The following is a 21,425-nucleotide window of genomic DNA, read 5'->3' as shown; positions in this document are numbered from 1 at the left end:
GGAGTGGTGTACATTTATCCCGTGAAAATTTCCAATATTTAACACTTGTACACCTATTCGTTTGAACAACTACAGCGAGAATAATTCACAATCAACACATGCTTTCAACATGCATGTAACTTTTACTACAGATTTTGTGGTTATCAAAAAAAAAACGTGTTAAAACTACTATACTAATCACTGTGCAAAGTGCAGAGAACGACTTGCATCTGTGAACTTGGTTTTCCATAATGGTAAAATATTTTTATTTAAAAAAAATAGAAATTAATAGCGCGTTCATAAACAAACACCATACTCGTGTTAAACCCAAGAACTAAGTAGACTGCGATGATCATGAGTCACTTTTATTTTTTTTTTTTTAAATTACAGTTGAACTCGTGTACAATTTCATACCCTTTCAATTTCCAACTAATAAAGCGGACATTATTTACTGGTCAACAGATTGCGTCTAATAACACCGCCATTTTGGCGGCTTTTGTTTTTTTATGTTTATTAAACTGAGAATCTTTTATTAACCACCACATTGTCTGCTGCTTGGTTGTGTATGCAGTTAAAGAAGAAACACGTTAGCTATTGTTTGAGCAATGATTGTATACAGAATTAATTGAAGACAATCACAAAGACCACTCACTGACTTTACTCATAGACCAGTAATAAATAACATTTCCGATGAAGTTGATTTTGTCGTAACACTTCAAGAACCTAGTGATATTGTTAAATTTCAGAAGCTACGCCACGATTGTATTATTAAAATTCATATGCGAACTCTTCCCCAAAATGATAATACATCTTTATACACTATTTCATGTAGCTTGAACAAAAAATATTTTTTTATGATCAGACAAAACTGATGAAGGGATGAGGTCCTGTATACCTGTTCTCCATGGGTTGGTTTCAATTTGATAATTATCTGTGGCCCATTAAGAGCTATTCCAGCATCTTGAATAATGGTAGAACTGTCTTTCAATTTGATAATTATCTGGGATCCCTTTAGAGCTAGGCAGGTCCTAGACCCTTGTCTGCATGTGAAAAGAATAATTGGAGGCTGTGACTGATACAGATTTTAATATGGTTGATCTAAAAAAAAAAAAACAGAAAGAAACTTTAAATTTTGAATTAATAAATGGCAACACATTCTTTTAATTGAGAATTTTCAGTATAGCTTGTTTATATGCTGCTTTTCCCAATTCTTTTGGGTCCCATGACAAACTTTTGAAGTGGGAGGAAGATACCTGCAATATACTTTAAATGGTTACACTGTGGAAATTGGGTCATGTTTCATTTTTCAGTTGGAAGATGGCCATACATTGTTTGACTACAACGTCGGACTCAACGATTTGATTCAGCTTATGGTTCGCAATCCTGATCCAGTCAAGGGATCGGAAGATGGACGTACCAATGGTTATACCAGTAGCAGTGATGAGGGCTCATCTGATAAAGAGAACAAAAGGGTTTGTCTTCTCTTTTTTTTGACATTTCTATATCTGCTTAATGATCATGTTTTTGTGCAAGCCCATATTTACCTTGTTAGTGACCTACCTCGAGATGGTAGAAAAAGATTATATAAAAGTATTCTGCTGGACATCTCCGTTACTGTATGTACTCTTTTGTAAGCTTAATCCAACTGCAAATGGCACACCCTGATTTCCTGTCATACAGTGCATTGGTTAAATTGAGTCTATAGTCAGTCGGACAAACAATAAACCATGTTCTGCCTACATATTATGCAACAGCAAATCAGGGTCTCTGCAGTTTTCAGTTGGACTCTATTTACAAGTAAGTTTAATATTGCTATAATTGGGGGTGGGTGCAATAAATAGGAGAAAATAACTGCATAACTTTTTTTTTTACCATTAGTTGAAACATTTCAACTGTTGTTCAGAGAAACATTAATTGGCCCGATAAGTAAATATGTTACTATTATTTTTTTATCGATGTAGAATTAAGAATAACTATGGAAACTTGGGGGGGGGTACCAATCAGCAGCTTATATAATAAGGATTTAGAATTTCAGACTCGCACAAAATTTCATTTTATTTACTTTGCAACAATTTTCCATTCCTTTCATCAAGTACCACTGTCAAAGAATGTCACGAGACAGGTTTAGATTCCAGTCAGTTCTGTTTAAATCATGCTTGCTTGTTAAATGGAGAGATGCGGAAAAGGGCACCATATCAGTAAATCTGTATCAATGAACAATCAAATACAGATAGTTTTTCCCTTTATGCACATTTGTGCATCAGGGTTGCACACTGGAGAAAATTGATGCACACATTTTGTTACCATGCGGTTTTTTTTATGCAAAGGATTTTCATAATATGATCATGATTTATTTAGTACCCAATGCATTGGACGATGGATGGCATCGTATATACTTCGCATATAGGCATTGACTGGTTCCCCACTTTGTTTGCTTCCTGCCTTGCGCTCCTCTATTCGTATAGCAAAGTGCAACGCAGGGAACATATAAAACAATGAACTAGACTAGCATAGGCAATGTTATGATGGAGTAGCTTCCCCTAATCTCACGAGCTTCTTGTGATTTCCATCGAGCTCAGCAAGCTGTTCTAGATATTTAACATCAAGGCTTGTTGCACTAGAAAGTGATCTCCAGATTAAAACGTCATGCACTAAAAAGCATTAGCGAAGAAAGTGAAAGAAGCAGAACACAAAAGAGTAACTGTGGATCTAACTTTAATGAAAAATGGAGAAAATTATTCCCTTGACTGGAATATTCATTATGATTACCAGTGTGACTTCTGATCGCGTGATTGCAAAGACTGCCAAAGTGAATAATCCTCTCGTGACAGGATTTTAAAATTTTAAAAAATAGGCACTTGTTCGCCGTAAGATATCTGGAGAACACATTATAACCTAAGACATTATTTCACAACAAAGAAATCAGTAAACTTGCAGAGACAAATGCGTTATTTGGATTACAAAGTCAGCGGGTCATTGCAGATTTTGTTCGTTTTTAACTTTTACTGCAATAAAAGAAAGATCTTAAAGTTCAAGTGTAACTTATTATAAAGATGAATCAGTATCCTCCTTGATATTTGGATAAATGTGTTCTAGGACGAAGTACAATGAAACCTATGATAGTACACATTTGATGAAAGGCAGTAAATTAACTCCCATTTGGTTAAAAAGATTTAGTTGGCTTTTTGTATTGGCTTATATGTAATGTGTTGGGCTATAATATTGTTGAGGAGACTGTTAAAAGTACGACTTTAAAAGAAAAATGAACAAATAAAATTATTCTTTGAATGGACAGTGCATTTGTTTGTTAACTGTGCATGTTGGTGTATTTGTATGTTTAGAGAAAGATAGTATGTTGTGCAATTTGCAATATCCTATTTCAAGCTGAAAAAGTACGAGTCGTATGAAAATTTGTCAGTACATTTTTGACCCCCACATTTTTTATTTGACTCCCAGTTTTGACACCTAGGGGTTTTTTGTACCCTCCATTTTACACCCCTGAGGGATACACTGAGATATCTGCTAGTTGTTAATGCACATGCTGAGTAAATATCCATTTTCTTTCAGCCACCCACCCCTGAGCCAAGCAAACCCAGCAGTAGCAAACAGTGTGAAGAAGAAGATACATCTGGTAGTATCTATAAGGTTTGGAGATTTGCTATTTTTCTTTACATGAGAGGGTATCTGCCTCAAAACCATTCAGCTGTGGTGGGACATCTACAGCTGTCTGTCAGCTTTAGTGATGATTTCATTAGCATAACGTTGTGTCACATTTTGTCAACTTAAATTGTGGTGGGGCAGCTACAGTGGTCTGTAGACTTAAGTGTTTCCACTGTACTGTTACTATGAATTCGTTAGCGTAAAGCTGTATCGCAGTATCACCTTTTAAGTTTTGGTAGGGGTGCTGTTGCTTGCTATAGTGTTTCCACTGTATTGTAGTGATGATATTATCAGTGCAAGTAGTATTGATCACCACTATTTTATGCTGATCTCAAAGATATATATATATATATATATATATATATATATATATATATATATATATATATATATATATATATATATATATACACATACACTCTATTTGAATTCTAGTCAAACTGCAAAATGCACAGACCCTTATATGCTGACACGTTATGCCAGATCAGGATCTTTATTTGCAGTTGATGTACACTTGTATGCAAGAGCACACAGTAATCAGTAGTTTTGTACATTTTACACTGAAGACAAATGCATTGGCAAATACCAGGGATCAGAGAGCAGTGATCTCTGCAGAAATGTTTGTTAGCTTCAAGGATGGTTTATGGTTGCCTCAAAAAATACTTTTAAAATGCACATTATCATAATAAGACTGAAAAAGATTAATATCTATGAAATTTAACAGACAATATATGTACAAAGTATTATTTCCCCAAGTTGTGATATGATTAAATGGCACAAACCTGCCAGCTAGGTATATGTGACCTAATTTGCTTGCTGGAGTGAAGTTTTCACCTGTTCTTTACATGGAGATGAGCAAGCAGGATCCAAAAACCAAATGGGTATGGGTTCAAATCCTATCTCAAATCAACCCAAGTCAACTACAGTGGTGTGTCGTTGGGCAGGAAACTCGATTTGCCTCAGCACTAAATGACCTACTTGTTTTGCTATGTTATAAAACTACAAACTATACCAAACATCTGGACAAAAGTAATTTAACAACACCAAACATTTAGACAAAAGTAATTTAACTACACCAAAAATAATATGCACATTTCAGTAACTTGTCTTTTTAGCTGTTTGTTCATTCCATATATTCAGTATTGTTTTATTCACACATGAAAATTTGCATATGAATGCATCCCCCGGTCATTCTGGAATTTTGTGGAATTGCTTACGACTTTCTGGTGAAAATTCTGTATTCCAAATTGGATGAAGTTCCAAGAACATTACATCGAGGGAATAATATTTTGAACAGTTTTTCTCTTAGGACGCAAGTATGGAGATGAATATCTTGAATACTGTTTCTCAACATACAAGCAAATGTAGATAAGAAGAAACTAGCCTTTTGGACTAAATTGGTGAGACGTTGCAACAGACATGAAGAAAATAGATGCAGATAATTTATGAGGGAAACTGGTGTGTGTGTGTGTGTGTATATATATATATATATATATATATATATATATATATATATATATATATATATATATATATATTGTTTTGGTCAAAAATGTTTAGGAATTTAAGGTTATGGAAAATAGATATACCATTTATTAGCACTGGATTTTTTGTGTTTTGTACAATGTCAAAAGTGTTCAGATTTACAGCTGTATGTCTTAATAATTGCAAGAAAAAGCAGATTGTACAATTGGTAGAAATTTAGCAGTAGATTATTTCATTTTCCACAGGTTGGTGACCTCATAGATGCAAGAGATGTTTCAATGGGGGCATGGTTTGAATCCAGACTATTACGAGTAACCAAGGCAACAGAAGATCTTGAATCCTCGGTTTTAGGTACAGAAACCAATGGCATAAGTAATGAAACAGTGAAAAATGAAAACAGCAATAAACACATAGATGCTAAAAACATTAAGGACAGGAGTGACTCAGATGAAAGTGAAGGCAGATATAAATCAGAAATCGCCAAGACTAATGACATTCTTTCAGAAAAAGACATTGTTGCCAATGGTAATGACAGCTGTAGTGAGCCCATGGAAATGGATGCTAGTGAAACTGGAAGTCAGGACAATAATAAGCAAGGGGATGTAAATGATGATCGTGACATGTCAGTGTTAAAAACATTACATCCCAGTGAAGCAATTCATGATGATGGATTTGTGTATCATGTGGTCTATGAAGGGTTAGTATTACTGTTGATTGTTGTTGTTGGGTTTAATGCCATTTTCAGCACGAGATAGGTTATACGTGGTGGCCGTTATAACTGGTGGAGGAAGAACCCGGAAAGAACCACCAACCCATGAGAAGCTACCTGCAAGCTTTCTCATACCCACGATGGCTGTGCCGGAGACTAGAACCCACGCAGACAGAGGTGAGACAGGAGTGATCCATAACGGTGAGCACTTTAGACCACTGCCACTTGAGGCCCCTCGTCAACTCTTGCAGTTGTTATATTATAACTTGGTTTTACTTTTCAGTTTTGGGGTAAAATTTCATCCCCATGCTGTTTTTACCTACCATTAGACTGTGTTTTTGGTTATGATGTTACCAATTTGGTTTTTGCACAATATGTTTAGTTTTCCACTGTTTACAATTACCAAACTTTGTGGATGGATGCACTTGGGATAATAATAAAAAAAAAAACTTTCAGTTTTGAGCTTGAAGGATAAAATAGTTGTGACTGATGGAAGGAAAAGGGTATCTGTAACTTGGGTTATCCACTGTCCACAATGTCCAGCCCTTTTGTTTTTGGGTCAAAATATCAAAGGTCATGGTCATGAATGGAAAAAGAAAATTGGTTCCACATAATGACATTAGTTTTACATAACATACATGAAAGTTTTGTGGAATTTTTCACTGCGGCCAGTGAAGACTTACATTAATTTTGGTATAAAAAAAAGTCAGAGGTCAATGGCTAAAAGAAGAAAATGGTTTCTGTGTCGACATATTTAGTTAACTACATAGCAGACTATTGACTGCTGCGGTTGCCTAGTGGTTAGAGTACCTGCCTTGGATGCATGAGGTTGCGGGTTTGAACCCTTGCTAGGCACTCTGCATTAAGGGGTTAGTATTAGGACTGGTCAGCCTGGTGTCAGAAAAATGTGGCTTGGTGCTACACCACTATAAACTGTCATTGTAGCGATGTTACTGAAAACTTTTTAAGGCTATGTTAAAAATCCAAATCACACACACACACAGAGCAGACTATTAAACATGGGGCTGGCATATAATGTGCTGTTTACCATACTTTTGGAGAAGAAAGGTGGGGATTGTGTGATCCTGTTTTAACATGTTTGGTACTAGTTGCAGTTTGTTGGGTAGCATATTGGACTTGTAACCAGAATTGCATGGGTTCAGGTCAACCACCATGATATACCTCTGGGCCTCATCAGATATAACCCAGGGTTCCCACCCTATCGGGAAAAAGTCAGGAGAAATGAGAAAAAGTCCTGGAATTTCGCAAATATTTATGAAACTTTGGAAAAACCCGGGAATTTTCCACCACCACTTCATGCCCGAAACAGTCAAGTAATTGAGTTGTAACTAAACTGATTGTGAGTTAAATTTATAGAGTTCTAACCAGAATATTCGGAGGGTGCAGTATGGATTATTTGGTTGCTTGCAATAAACATATATGCTGAGTCACTCCAAATGCCCAGTAGATTAGATTCGTCTAGTAGACTTTCAATTTCAAAGTCAGCTTGATATCCGTATCTTTCCTTCCATGGAAGGTATGAAAACCAATCTAGCATCACAAGAGGCCAGCATGGTGGTGGCAAAGCGTAGCTGATTACTGGATGGCCTAGCAAACTTTAAACATTGCTAAAGCAAATGAGGCATGCATGAAATAGATATAAAAATTACTTATTTTCTCAGAAATTGTGAGAAGTAAAATTGTTATGTCTTTAATCTGCTGAAAGACAAAATAAAACTGCGTAGTTGACGAATTGTGACCTGGTGCTCGTGATTTGCATTGCTAGTACAAGTACTGTACACATACATAGCGGTGAACCCTCACAGATTTAGTGTGAATTTCACGACTTTTTCAGCGATTCACGGATTTACGCCACAAGCCACGAATTCTCGGATCCTCAGTTATTTTAAATCTTTAATAAAATAACCGATTTCCGTTAAGCACTAGTCGTGATATTCGCAGTTGCCAAAACAGTCCAATATGGCTGGTTGCGATATTAGTAGATCTACAGCAGATTAGTACAGTTGGCCTGGTAGCAAGCATTTTAACCTATTTTAATCTATATGTATAAGAGTAGTTTTACAAATGCTTTTGAGAGTAATTGGGGCATATCCGGAATTTTGCTCCGTGCATGCGTCACCAACACTGATTTGAGTTACTGTTCAGCATCGCGTGTAAGATCTTGAAAACGTCTTCACCACCAAGGAAAAAGAGATGTATTACTCAAAAAGTAAATTTAATTTGGAATATATCAAAAATTGGCCGTGCATTAAACATTGATATTCATCACGCTTTTTGCACTCAGTTTGCCATTGCAGAGACGATGTGAGGAAGCATGTCGGTTGCAAAAAAAAACACGTAGAAGTTGGGAAAATTAAGAATTTGCAGATTTCAGCTCTGGAATATTTTACGCCATCGACGGAAGACCTGCAGGATACCAACGCTGAAGCATTATTTGTGAGTTTTCTTGTCAAACACAATCTTGAAAATCGCTTCCAAATTTTTCTGTGGAAGAACCAAAAGTGCTGCAGCTCCTGTGCATTCCTCACAGCAACAGTGACAGCGAAAGAGTATTTTCTCTAGTGAGGAAAAATAAGACAGGCTTTAGGGCCTCCTTAGCTGCAGAAAATTTGTCAGCAATTTTAGTCACCAAGATCAACCAGCAGGCAAGAAGTCAGAACTGTTTAGAAAACAAATTACGATCAAGCAGTTGTGGAAGTTCAGGTCTGCAACAGTAACATGTCTTGATAAATAAATATTTCTGCATATATGTAGTGTTTTAGTTTTATATTGCGAACTTGATATAGTGTAGTATTGACAGTCAGAGTGGATGGAGTTATTGTCATGGTATTTTTCACTAATTCATGTCCCAATTCATGACTTGTTATCCCTATTTTCACTAATTGTGAGCCTGGAAGGTCGGCCGCTATGCACATATCTAACAACCCACCTTTTCAAATGTTGTAGAGAATTTTTTTTAAACAAATGCTAGATGAAAGTCATATACATGCTTGTAATAAAAATAAAAAAAAACGAAAGAACGCAAAATTCTCCATATTTATATATTCCGAGAGCAACTTCTGGAGTATTGTTGTATCACGTGACCACCACGTTGACATGTGATCTCTGCTTGATAAATCAGACTGGCCAGATTGCTGGTTTTTACAAAAAGTATCTGACTTTCATTTAATATAATTGAATTTTTGTATAAAGAAGTTTGTTGTTCACGTGAATATTGGACTTCTGATGTCCTCATTTGAGATTTGTGAAGTCATGTGACTAGTAATACAAATGGCAAGTACTGGGTCAGGTTTTATCTACACCATAGTTTCGTCTTGTTTGACTGCAGATTAACGACAATGATTATTATACTTAACATTTCTGAGAAAATAATGATTAATTCGCTGGATTGGATTCATGCATAGGTCATCCAAAAGTTATATATTTTGAATGTATATGTTTAGTTTTTCAGACTTCTTGCGATTCTGAAGCAATAAAAGACACGTGAGAAAAGTCTAATCAAGCGGATGGTTCTGGTGATGCTTGCACTCCTTGTGTTCAATTATATTACTGATAAGGTGATTTCATGTTGTCTGAGATTTCGCCTTTATTTATTGATAAAACATCAGACTCATGTGCTTGAACATATAACCCAGAAAATCCTATTTAGAATCATACAGCTAACTAAATTTGATAAAAGATGGAAATGTATACCTTACCAAAAAAAATTGCATTTTAATCAAAGTTTCCAGTTTTGGAAGAAGTTGACCCACACACACAAAATCGTCAGCTGACCAACATGTCAGTTTGCCATTAGAACACAATTTCCTGGCATATTGTCTGTTTCTAAATTCTTTAGTATTTTTTCTCCACAAACAAGACATAAACACATTACACCCTATTCATTGTTGTTTCTCTTCCACATAAATAGCTCATTTTTTATATATAAAATATTGAATTTTCGTTAAAAAAATTACAAGATTGGTTTAGTTGGCTTAATATCGCTTGTTGGCATTGTTACGTTAAATTTTGTAAAACTAGCTATAAACCTGATCCAGTTACTTGACTGAATTGCTGACAGAAACAGTCCAAAGTAATGTATTTCTGTAGCCCGATGGTTAAACATTACATCTTTTCAAAGCTGTGCGCAGAATTGGCTGACATGTTGTGAGTCATGAAAACTCGTTAATGGTATCCTGTGTGTCCAAAATTAATATTATTTTGAACAGAATATTGTGGTGACAATTGCCTCTTTTCAAATGATAAACATTACAGTATTTTATTTTCATCAATCGGTCTAATTCGGTATGTGTTTTACTTTAGTATTGGAAACAGAAACCTTAGGTGCACAGAAATGCCAATGTATATATTAAAAAATGATACGAACTCTTGTATAAATACATGTTTGGGGACTGGTTTAACGAATTACAAGAAAAGTTGATTTTACAGAAATTTCAGTCCTTGTTTATACAACAGTATATATTTTGTAGGTCTTTTGTCAAAATTTAAATCAACTCTTTTGAAAATGTTTTTCAAATGATGGATTTTTAACAAGATCGTCTTAAGGAGATTTGTTTGTGTGAAAAATCTTTTTTTTTTATTTTATTGACACAGATAAATTCAGGGTTAAACTCTTCGTTACAAGGCAAGATTCTAATTATTTACGTTATCTTTTTTTCTTTCCATACTGTAATAGGAAATGTTACTTTCTATGAAGTCCATATATATATTGCTATAGAATTCTTGAGAATTGAAGGTTTGAAAGGAAACAACACATAATTTATGTTCATTATGTTGTTCTCATTTAGCAACATAATGCAGCAAAATAAAGTTAGAATTTATATTCTGTACGTTGAAATGACTTTACATGCTAATTTATAGGAATATAATCAAACTTGTTTCGTGTGATACATTTGTGGTTTTGTACATGATCATCTTTTCTGACATTAATCTTTTTGGAGAGTCTTGAAAGATGACCATCTTTAGATTTAGAAAATGCGCGTTTTGTAATCCAAAATGTTCTTTAGATCCATTCAGTAATGGTCATATGGGAACCTTGAAAAAAGTAATTTCAACTTAGAAAAACCCTGGAAATTTATCATTAGAAAAGCGTGGGAACCATGGTAACCTTTTATGTGTTGATATGACATCAAACGTGTGTGTGTGTTTATTTTTCTGAATGAATGTTTAAGACATTTAAAGAAACATGAAATTATGGCTGAATTGCATGCATGATTGAATTGAGAATGTGTTGAAACCCAACTGCATATCAGATGGAAATAAAGTGCACTAAGAAAGATTTGGTAAAAATTGCTTGAATGGTCTTTAGGTTTAAAGAAAGGATGACAATGATACAATAACAAGATAATGATTAATATGGTAAACTAATTCGTTAGCTGGTGAAGAGGACACGACCACTCGAGAGAGATCTCATCAACATGGCATATTTATTTATATTTTTTTAATTTTGTTGTGTCTAACAGTGAACATCACAAGCTCTTTATTTAGGCTTATTAGTCCAAGACCACAAAAAATGTGTGACTAAAATCAAGACCAAAAGCTATACAACATAAAGCAACAAGCCAAAGCACTTTTTCAACTCACTCCATGATGGTCATCGTGACCTATTTTGTTTGGTTTTTTTTTCATTTTGGGTTATAACCAAACTGTTCTTTCCTGTGACCTAGGAAGTTTTGCTTGGCTAATGTCTAGACAGTTCTTGATCTGCTGCCTTTGGTGTATGATTAGTAACCAAAAACACTCATCGGGTAACTCGTCATCATCACTGATCAGAAATGTCAATATGTCTGAGTCCATGTAGAACATTTGTAGTTGCAGTACTGTGCACATTTTCTGCATCTGCAAGGCATTTTGGCTGTATCTGCTAATTGTCTGCCTCACCAATTCATTTGCATGTATCACTGCTAATTATCTGTCACACCGAGGCATTTGCATATTTCTCTGCTAATTGTCTGCCACACGAAGGCATTTGCATGTATCTGCTAATTGTCTGTACATGAACCCTGTGAAAATCTTTGAAAGAACTAACTAACCCATTGGAAGCTACTCGCATGCTCTCTGGCTGGTCCCAAGGTGTGTTATATATTAAAAAATAGAAGTATTGTCATCTGATAATGCTTGTCTTTGTGATGCTACTTATTTTATGATTTACAACAATGTGGTGGGGGGGTCTGTTTTTATTGATGGCAGAAATGAAAACATTTTTCACTACTGAAAATGTAACTTCCACTATAGAAAAGTTTCCCGAGGGGCTGCCATGTGTGTAATGAAAGAATCTCAATAAGAAAAGCACCCATTGAAATTACTATAATTCTTTAAATTAATGAAATGCTTTGAAAATTTACAAGAAAATAATAATACAAATATTGACCAAAATTTATTCCTTAGTCTTCTCCATCATCTCCAGTAATCACTTCGATACATAGATACAATGGAATAAGACTCATTACAGGTAAGGTTAGTTTTAGATACAATGGAGTGTGACTCATTACAGGTAAGGTTAGTTTTAGATACAATGGAGTGAGACTCATTACAGGTAAGGTTAGTTTTATTTTTCTTCATTAGTGATAAAGAGACCAAATATCTCTTATTAAAGAGAGCTGTCTTCGTTATGTAAGATCACCTTTAAACGTACAGTAATACCTCGTGCATTCATGTTTCTGGATTCGCGAATTCATGAATTTGCGAAATTTTCATTGGTACCCTCTATTTACATGTTTTCTTTATTTTATTGAATTGTACCTTCGTTATATGGCTTCTGTGACATATGAAGTTTACCTAGTTTACCTTCCTGACAATGACAAAGAAAACGTCAGTCATTAAGTTTACAGTCCCATTCATTACTTGGTTTTACCTTAATGTGAGTGCAAAAGAAAACGGCAGCCAATGAATTAGTATAGGGGTAATATTAGTATACATGTACCGTACTGTAAATGCGCTAGTGTGGCAAATACCCATTAGGCGATACTGTACTCTATTTTTACGTCAACCATTTATTTCTCTTTTTAAGGGTAATGTATTAAGCTAACTTTTAAATGAAATTAAAGTGCTTTGGGAGCATGATTTGGGTCATATTTAGGGTTTAAACCCTAGAAATTAGCATTTTTAGTGACTCGTACCAAACATTCGCGATTCCTCCTGATCCGCAACTGGTTCTGGAACCTAACCTCGAGAATGTTCGAGGTATTACTGTATTCAGTTTCGTAACTCATTAACCCCTGCTGCCTCTATAACTCATTGTACTTTACCTTCCTCATCTCCCGAGTGCCACTTTAACATGGCACAGTTTACCTGGCTTATTTCCTAAGCACCATATCGGAATGGCAGTATTAGTCTAGGCCTGTATCCCACACAAGTTAAATCAACACAAACAATTGGTTGATTTTAAGCCATTTCCTAATTATGCAAGCATTTTAACCAATAAAATTTTAGCTTACATATATAGATTGAACATTGGTGAACAACGGGGGGAAAATGTTACTTTGATAGTGGCAAAACTAGTGGAAATATTTTAGATTAGAAAATGATTTTAAAAAATTACAAGAATCAGCCACTGTGAGTAGACTTTTACTTGACAGATTCTGATGGAGTATTCACACGAGGTTAAGTTTACAAGAGAGATGACAAGTGAAATTTCTGTGAACATAAAATAGAATGAATTTTATGTGTTGATTTTGTTAATTATTCAGTGTGAATTCATAATGGATTTTATGGATTATTCATGGCAAGAGAAACAAATTGGTAAGAAAATCATTTATTTTTATCAGTATGCATCAGTTTTATATATGTAGCATGAAATTTATACCATTATGTATGTGATTTTATTGAGAACTGCTATGCCAAAGTTTAGCTTAATCAGAGGAATATAAATAAGAAAATAGCATTTATTGCAAATAGCTACCACTGTAAAAATATGTAAGCCAAGCACTCTGACCAAGTGTCATGGATACAGGCAATGGTACAGCTAACACTGCTCTAGGTGAAGTATGCTGTAGGAGACTGTCTTGCTGTTTGGCTCAGGTGTTGATGAGTTAACAGTCGGAAACCTTTAGAACCAATTATGTTGAATTTTACCATACTTTATAATGATGTACATGACTGCTACATACCTGCCAACCATCGTGATTTTGGCATGAATTTCATGACTCTATAGCAGTTCATGGATTCACATCGCATGCAAAACAATCACTGATTCTCAATTGGTTTAAATGAAGAATAAAATAACTTTATTCCGTTAAGTGCTAGTCAAAATAGCAGCAGTGGTCATTGATGCCAATAATGGTCCAGTATTTGCTATATCTGGTTCTTACAGTTTGCCCTGTAGCAAGCATTGTATATTATATAATCTATATTTAGAAGAAAAGTTTTATAGATGATCGTGAACAATACCAGGGCCCAACTGATGTTTTGTTCTAAAGTGCCACATGTACATACTCATAACAGCTGTAATTTTTTAAAACAAACACTAAATGTAGACAGCTATTTCAAGTGGTGAGATACTGAAAGATTTTCATAGGTCGTAATTTGCTTGAATTATAATTTTCCACACATGTACCGACACCACTAATCGTTAATAATTCAATGTTCCATCATCTGGATTAATACCATTTCATAATTAAGCTACCCAACAGTTAAAATGTTTTCACATCCAAGGGAAAAGATATATATTCCACAATAAGTGACGTATATATTGGAGGACATATTGCATTTTGCACAGTAGTGTGCTGCAAATTTTAGAATTGGGAATGTACACAAAGGCTTGTTTCGTTGCTTACAATTTACCTGACATACTTGTACTACATAATAATATATATGTGGGCATGTGACAGAATGATGTGAACAGTCCTGCAAGCTGACAGTGCTGAAGCATTGTTTGTGAGTTTTCTTGGTGAATATGATTTGCCTTTCTCAGTTGGACATTAGAACAGTGACAGTGAAAGAATGTTTCCTATTGTGAGGAAAAGTAAGACAAACTTCAGTGCCTCCTTAGGTGCTGAAAATGTGCAAAAGTTTTAGTCAACAGTATTAAATGGCAGGCAAGAAGTCTGAACTGTTTTGAAAACAAATTTACCATAGCCCAATTTAGGAAGTCTGCCACTGCATCATATGACGAATAGCATGAAGTTTTTGTATATCAGTAAACTTGGCTGCAAATAAATTTGTACATGTAATCAGTGTAAATAATGTTTTTGTTTTATTTTGGGATTTTCATGTGATACTGACCATCAAAGTTGAACGAGCTAGTGTCATGGTATAATTTTTCACTAATTGTGTTCAAAATTTATGAATTTTTATCCCTCTTTTCACTAATTGCAAGTCTGTACGGTTGGCAGCTCTGCTGCTATAAAGGGATCCACAATACAAGTAAGTCATTTTGTATTAATGAACAAAATGCTACTAATAAGGGATAAAATGATGTGAATCTCTTTTATCTATTGTTTTCAACATTCCAGAAGTACAATTGCGTGATTTAAATCAAATAGCTACAAGAGAACAAAACCAATTTAATGAAATCCATGACTGTACACATCTTGTAAAGGAATATGAGTATAGCGAGTTGCCACCTTTAGCTTTGTTAGGTTTTTATGCACAGTAATCAGGGCTTTTTTAAATTGCTAATTAACCAGGTATGAAGAGGATGAACCTGTGAAACTAAAATGTAAAGATATTCGTCCCAGAGCTCGGAACATAATTCCATTCAAGGATTTGAAAGAGGGACAGAAAGTAATGGTAAATTACAACATAGACGACTCGGATCAAAGAGGGTTCTGGTATGATGGTCTGATAACGAAGAAGAAAGATACCAGGACTGTAAAGGAACTCCTTGCTACTGTCTATTTTGGGTATGTATAACAGTCGGGCATTCAGATTTTCTGGATCACATATTTATATTTTTTGTAGTTAATGCATCAGAGGAAGTACTGGAAAGGGTATATCCCTTCCAAGTCTGCAAAAGGACAAGTTATGATGTATAGCTTTTGATGGAAGGTCTTTACTCCAACTTAGATCATGCACCTTTTTATGAACCCGTTTGTAGAATGCATTTTGGTCATTCCTGCCCATCCACTCAACGTACACAAATGCAATTTTTTATGGGTTTATGTCTGTTTGTAGATAACTGGCTTGGATTTTCAGGCTACCATAATTACCATCTATGTTTGGATACCATGAATTAATTTTTGTGCTCTGTATTTTCTGGGACACGTCTTTCTCTTGAGTCATAAGGTGTGGGACACCTTTTAAAATCATTCAAAAATTCACATGCCAGAAAGCACTCTAACTTAACTTCTATTTTTTGAAAATATTAAATTACATACTTGAGATAAAAATCCACTACAGCAGTATCTCATCCAGGAATAAGATCAAAGTACAGTGGAGTTTCATCAATATTGATGATCATATTTTCTTTTCTTTTGGCCCTCACGAATTCATTAAATGATTTTTGTTTTCTCTTCCTCTGGGAGATGCTGGATCATGCACAAAGCACTAGATTAGTGCTGTCCAATTTTCGACACCATGGGCCACTGAAAAATGTTTTTTTTTAAGCTGAGGGCTGCAGCAGAAAACTGAAAAGCAACAGCTATATAGCTGCTCAAGCTCTGGCGTGCCATTTAAAAATCAGCCCACAGGCTGCGGATTGGACAGCACTGCACTAGATTGTCACTTTAAAAACTGTTCCATTGCTTCAATTTTTTATTATTTTTTTAATTCCCATGAATACCGATAAAAAGGAACCAGATTTACCTATGTTGTATTTTAAAAATATCAGCACACTTAAAAGAATATAAAGTTAGCTTGCTTTGTAATAAAATAACCTTTGTGTTTGATATGCTGTCAGCAAGTTCAAATAATGACTATTGCATGCTGTCAGTTGTGTTTATTCACTACTCTGGCTTCTGCTAGCATGTAATCCTGATTGAGGCAAATGTACCTTGTTGTTTACAGGGTAAACAGTATATACAGTATTAAGTTGTTTTAATAATACTTTTTATAACCCATACTAGCAAAAAGATTGTCATTTGCACTGACAGTGAATGTATTTTCAGACAATGATTTTTATTTGAGTGAGACTGTCATAGTTAACCTGAATATAATACAGTCTTGGTTATTTTGCACCTAGCACCATGTCATGCACAAATGGCAAGTTCCTTCAAGCAATCAGTTGATATTTCCCTCTCTCACTCCATTGCATTTTTGTTGTATCCAGTTTTCAGTCTGATAACACATTAAAACCAAGTACAACCAAACAAAATTCGTTTCTCTATATTTCTCAAATCTCATTGAACCAATCAAATGATAGGGCATGCACGACATCTCTTTACAGGGCAAGTGTACTGTGAATTTCATGCATTTTGTACGTAACCCACATTCATACTCACGGGCCATTCTTGACCTGCTTAGTTGTTGATTCTTCCTGGATCGGCCTCATCATGATTGAACGAGATTCACAACAACTTGGAGTACATGTACTTTTACTGTAGTACTGACCATTTAATTAAAGGATGTAAAATATAACTGTCCTAGTCTCAAATGACTTAAATAAAAAAATCATGTCGTAAATTCAAGGGATGATGTAACACCATGGTCATCAGAAGTAATACACTAGGCTATGGTCTAGTGGAACTACCGATTTTTAAAAAAATAAAATATACACTGGTTTGATTTTGGTTATGGGTTCCATAGTTGCATTGTATCATAATAAGAGACATCTTGGGATTTTTGTTGTAGGTATTTATCAGAGTTGCTGCCATGTTGCATGAGTGTCCGGATAACACAAAATTTTAAGAAATTTTACACTTGGAATGCAGTGATGCATGAGAACTCTTTGCAAATTATTCAAATGTGTACATGTAAAAATGCACTCTGTGCAACATAATTTTATGTAACCATTAGGATAAATTGAATAAATATTCTTTTAAAAAAACCAAAACAATCTAAGTAAACATTTTTGATCAGAATACTTCTGTTCATTCCAAAGTGTGCAGATGTAGAAAATCAGTTATAGGTTAATAAAAAGGATGCTTGAAAATCATGCCAGTTATTTATAACAGAAACATCTGTAAGTCTGCATTTGATGCCATTTCCCCTCATTTGTACTTGCATACATTTTAATTCATTAGATCAAGGTGAGATAGTAGATTATAGGCACCATGAAAGGAAGCCACAAACTTGGATCTAAAACTGGGAGTTATCTATTGCTGCATAAAAAACGTTTTGCTTATATGTACCAAATAAATAGTTTTTGCTGAAACGTCAAAGAAAACTGATTCCTGTGAAGCACTGATTGTTCTGTATAAATTCTAAGCAAATTAAACAAATAACAAAAAAATTGGTCTCAGTCAGTGCTCTACTACAATTATTTGCTGTTACCGCCACAATAGCAAACCGGCGTTTGTTTGGTCCTTGATAGTTTGCATTCATTGGTGACTTCAATAACACATACACTCTTCATCAAAGGAAGTCGGCACCAAACTTTAATAAAAGCAATGGAAGCTGATCGATTGTTGCATTTTCCAAAGTGATTCAAGCACTTTTATTGTGTTGTGAAAATGTCTAATTTGCAGGAAAAATGTAAGGCTTATGATCACTACCACAGGCAGCATAACATTTTGAATTAAGTCTTGAATCTTTTGAAACCATATATATTTAGTTGCAAAGATGCTTGTTAAACTTTTTAATTTGTTCATGTGTTTTAATTTCCATATTAACAGCCTCATCCCCTTGGTAGCCTCAGCAATATGTTGACTGTCTCCAGCTGACTAAAATCTAGGCCATGTACATGTGACATATAAACAAAGTATAAAGCAGTGTGCTACTGGCAACAATGAATATCTCATTGAATTGTTTGGTGACTGTGTTTGTTGATAGTGATATAGATCAAACAAGGACATGTTTTTTACGTTATTTGTTTCGAATTTATGGTTTTTTCATATATATGTGCAGTACTTTACTCATGAATTCTTATACACAATTTAAGTTGCCTATACATATGTGTATTAGTTTTGCCTTCGATTAATCAGAATTTCAGCTGTTTATTTTCTCTGTAAATCTAACTCACTGACATCAGACCACTTTCTTAAAAATTTCACTTGTATGTGAAATTTGATTTATGTAGCCCACCCCCAGTTTTCTCTACATCCACCTAAGTCGACAATAATTACATTGGCAACAGGTAGTACTGTATTATGAAAATAGCGACATTTTTTTTTAATTAGCAAAAAAATGTTCAGGTTGGCATTTTTGGGGGCAACAGCTTTATTAATGCCAGTGCTATCCCTGTATGACCTAGCCCAAACTTTGTTGATGGTTAGTACATGGGTGGGTGTATAATGTGCCATTCATGGTTTATGTAGGAATGAAAATTATCACATTTTAAAGTTCTTTCTTTTTTAGTAAGTTCCTGGCATTCAGAGGATTTCAGTTGACAATTATGCATGAAAAACTGATTTGCTGCTTACAGAAGTGAAGAATTCTGTTTATTTTAATTAATATGAATTGTAAATAAATATGGTAGATACAAAAAATATAGAAGCAGTGTGATAAACATAGACTCGAGAAGTATATATTCCAACCTTTGTCATCCGAATGTTGTGCCAGTGTGACATTGTCAAAAGAGAATGGATATTTAATACATTTCATCTGGATTAGACCAAACATGGCTTGTCCCAGTGATAATTAAATTTCAACCTATTGCTTGATTATCTGAATAGCTTTGACTTCGAACATTGATGTGATAGCTTATAATTTGATGAAGATTATTATAATAACAAAAGTTCAAAGACAGAATTTTGGCTGCCATCGCTATTCAAATTTAAATGACTTCTCAAAAACTGCGTTGCAGAATTTTGCACAAATGTTAGTGATCCACCATTTATTAATTTCATTGTTACCCAAAACTGAAAAAAATAATCAACAGATGTTGACCATATTTTGCAAAAAGTATCCTGGCATAAGGTTTTTCAAGTTTGCACAAAATAATGCTATAGTATTCTCACACCATCCGGTTTGTTTATATACCATCCTAATGCTTTTAAGAATGAAAAGCATCAAGGATATAATTAGTACATAAACTTGGTCGTTTCAGTCATTCATTTATAAGTTTTATACAGGGGTCTCAAACATTGTCAGCTTGTTGGTGTCTTGAATGGGAGTTTCTTTTGCAAAAACAGTCACCATTTTTGCTTGGGTCAGTCTGTTTTCAAGCAACAGTTGTGGTATAGTTCACCAGCTTTGAAAATCTCAATAATTTCATAAATTTAAGTTTTAAATCTCTTTGAACACATGTATACAAGAATCACTCCTATTTCTCTGTTCAGCTTGTTTTAGAAATATTAAAATTTGACGATGCAAATATTGGACACGGACAACATTGTTTTTACTGAAATAAACTATTCTAGAAACCAGAAGTGGGCAGTCTGTATGCTTGTTACATCGAGAGCATCCATTTGCATTGATACGCCAATAATTGGACAGTGTTCGTTTCATTGCACAAGAAGTGACCTCGATACAAACTCTTACAATTCATGTTTCCACTTTATTATTTCCACAGTCCTGATCTGACGCCACTAGAGAATTGTAAGCTTCTATTTATCAGTGAGATTTTTGACATCGAGAAGGCTGGAACACAGTTGAATGAAGCAGATGTTGCTGACAATCCAGCAGCATCACCAGTTAAAAGTAAGCTATTATATGTCTTCATTCTTATGGTATGGCCCATTGTGCATCCTCTGAACACTCTTGCTATACAAATTTATGGTCTTAAACTACATAACAGAAAAAAGCGGCGAAAAACAGGTTCTGTAAAATTCAACAAATACTTTATTTCCCATGTTTACAAAACTCAGTTTAAGTTCCTATTGAATACTGGTGGTATTCAAAATAAATTCCAATACTGAATGTGTTGATATGCGTGTAGTCTCAGATATGCTGATGTGCCAGTGACCTGTAATGTGGTGATGGTGATGGGTTAAGTCTTTTGGTGTATCATGGTAATATAATCCAAAAATGTTCTTGTCTGAAATCATTAATTCCAAATTTATGTTCCAGTCCAAGAATATTCTAAATGAGCACTTTGTATTTCCAGTGAATATTAATTTTGAATAATTATGTCCACCCAAATGAAATAATGAACACAACAATAAGACTGATTATGCATCAGGTTCTAAATGCAAGAATGAGTAATTGCTCAGGTAAACAACATTATATAAAAGCTATATTGTTTTGGGCAGATTTGATATGTAAGCTTGTATCCTCAAGAATTTGGGTTGGTTCAGTTTGAGTTATACTCACATGTACTCAATTATATGTGGACTCAAACTATAGATAGACCCCCTTCCTCTTTTTAAGGTACCAAAATCTACTTTCTCTTTGACCATCCTACAAATCTGGGTGTGTTTTGCAAGCATGTGTTATTTCATCATAAAACACCAAAAGAAATGAAACCATCTCTTAGCATAAGTTTGTTGTTACTACTCCTCCAACACTACTTGGGGGATTGCCATGAAACTTGGACACAAATTCATTCCAAGGTCAGATTGGTCCTGGATTAAAACTGTTGATTGGACCAGTCTTA

The 21,425-nt window shown here is 34.6% G+C and overlaps 1 protein-coding gene across 1 annotated transcript in view; it reads left to right on the top strand.

Moving 5' to 3' along the window:
• Positions 1–21,425, top strand: part of LOC149808032 (E3 ubiquitin-protein ligase UHRF1-like) — a 70,572-nt gene that overhangs the window by 7,565 nt on the left and 41,582 nt on the right. The window contains exons 2-6 of the mRNA XM_089972827.1: positions 1,290–1,451; positions 3,547–3,624; positions 5,370–5,821; positions 15,481–15,696; positions 20,403–20,530. Coding sequence (XP_089828953.1) covers positions 1,290–1,451; positions 3,547–3,624; positions 5,370–5,821; positions 15,481–15,696; positions 20,403–20,530 — 1,036 coding nt within the window. The remainder of the gene's footprint in view (positions 1–1,289; positions 1,452–3,546; positions 3,625–5,369; positions 5,822–15,480; positions 15,697–20,402; positions 20,531–21,425) is intronic.

This window comes from Sinohyriopsis cumingii, chromosome 1, assembly GCF_028554795.1.
Source record: "Sinohyriopsis cumingii isolate HCF-2022 chromosome 1, ASM2855479v2, whole genome shotgun sequence".
Classification (NCBI taxonomy): Eukaryota; Metazoa; Mollusca; class Bivalvia; order Unionida; family Unionidae; genus Sinohyriopsis; species Sinohyriopsis cumingii.
The sequence above is the reverse complement of the archived record's forward strand: the minus strand, read 5'-3'. Positions and strand labels throughout refer to the sequence as shown.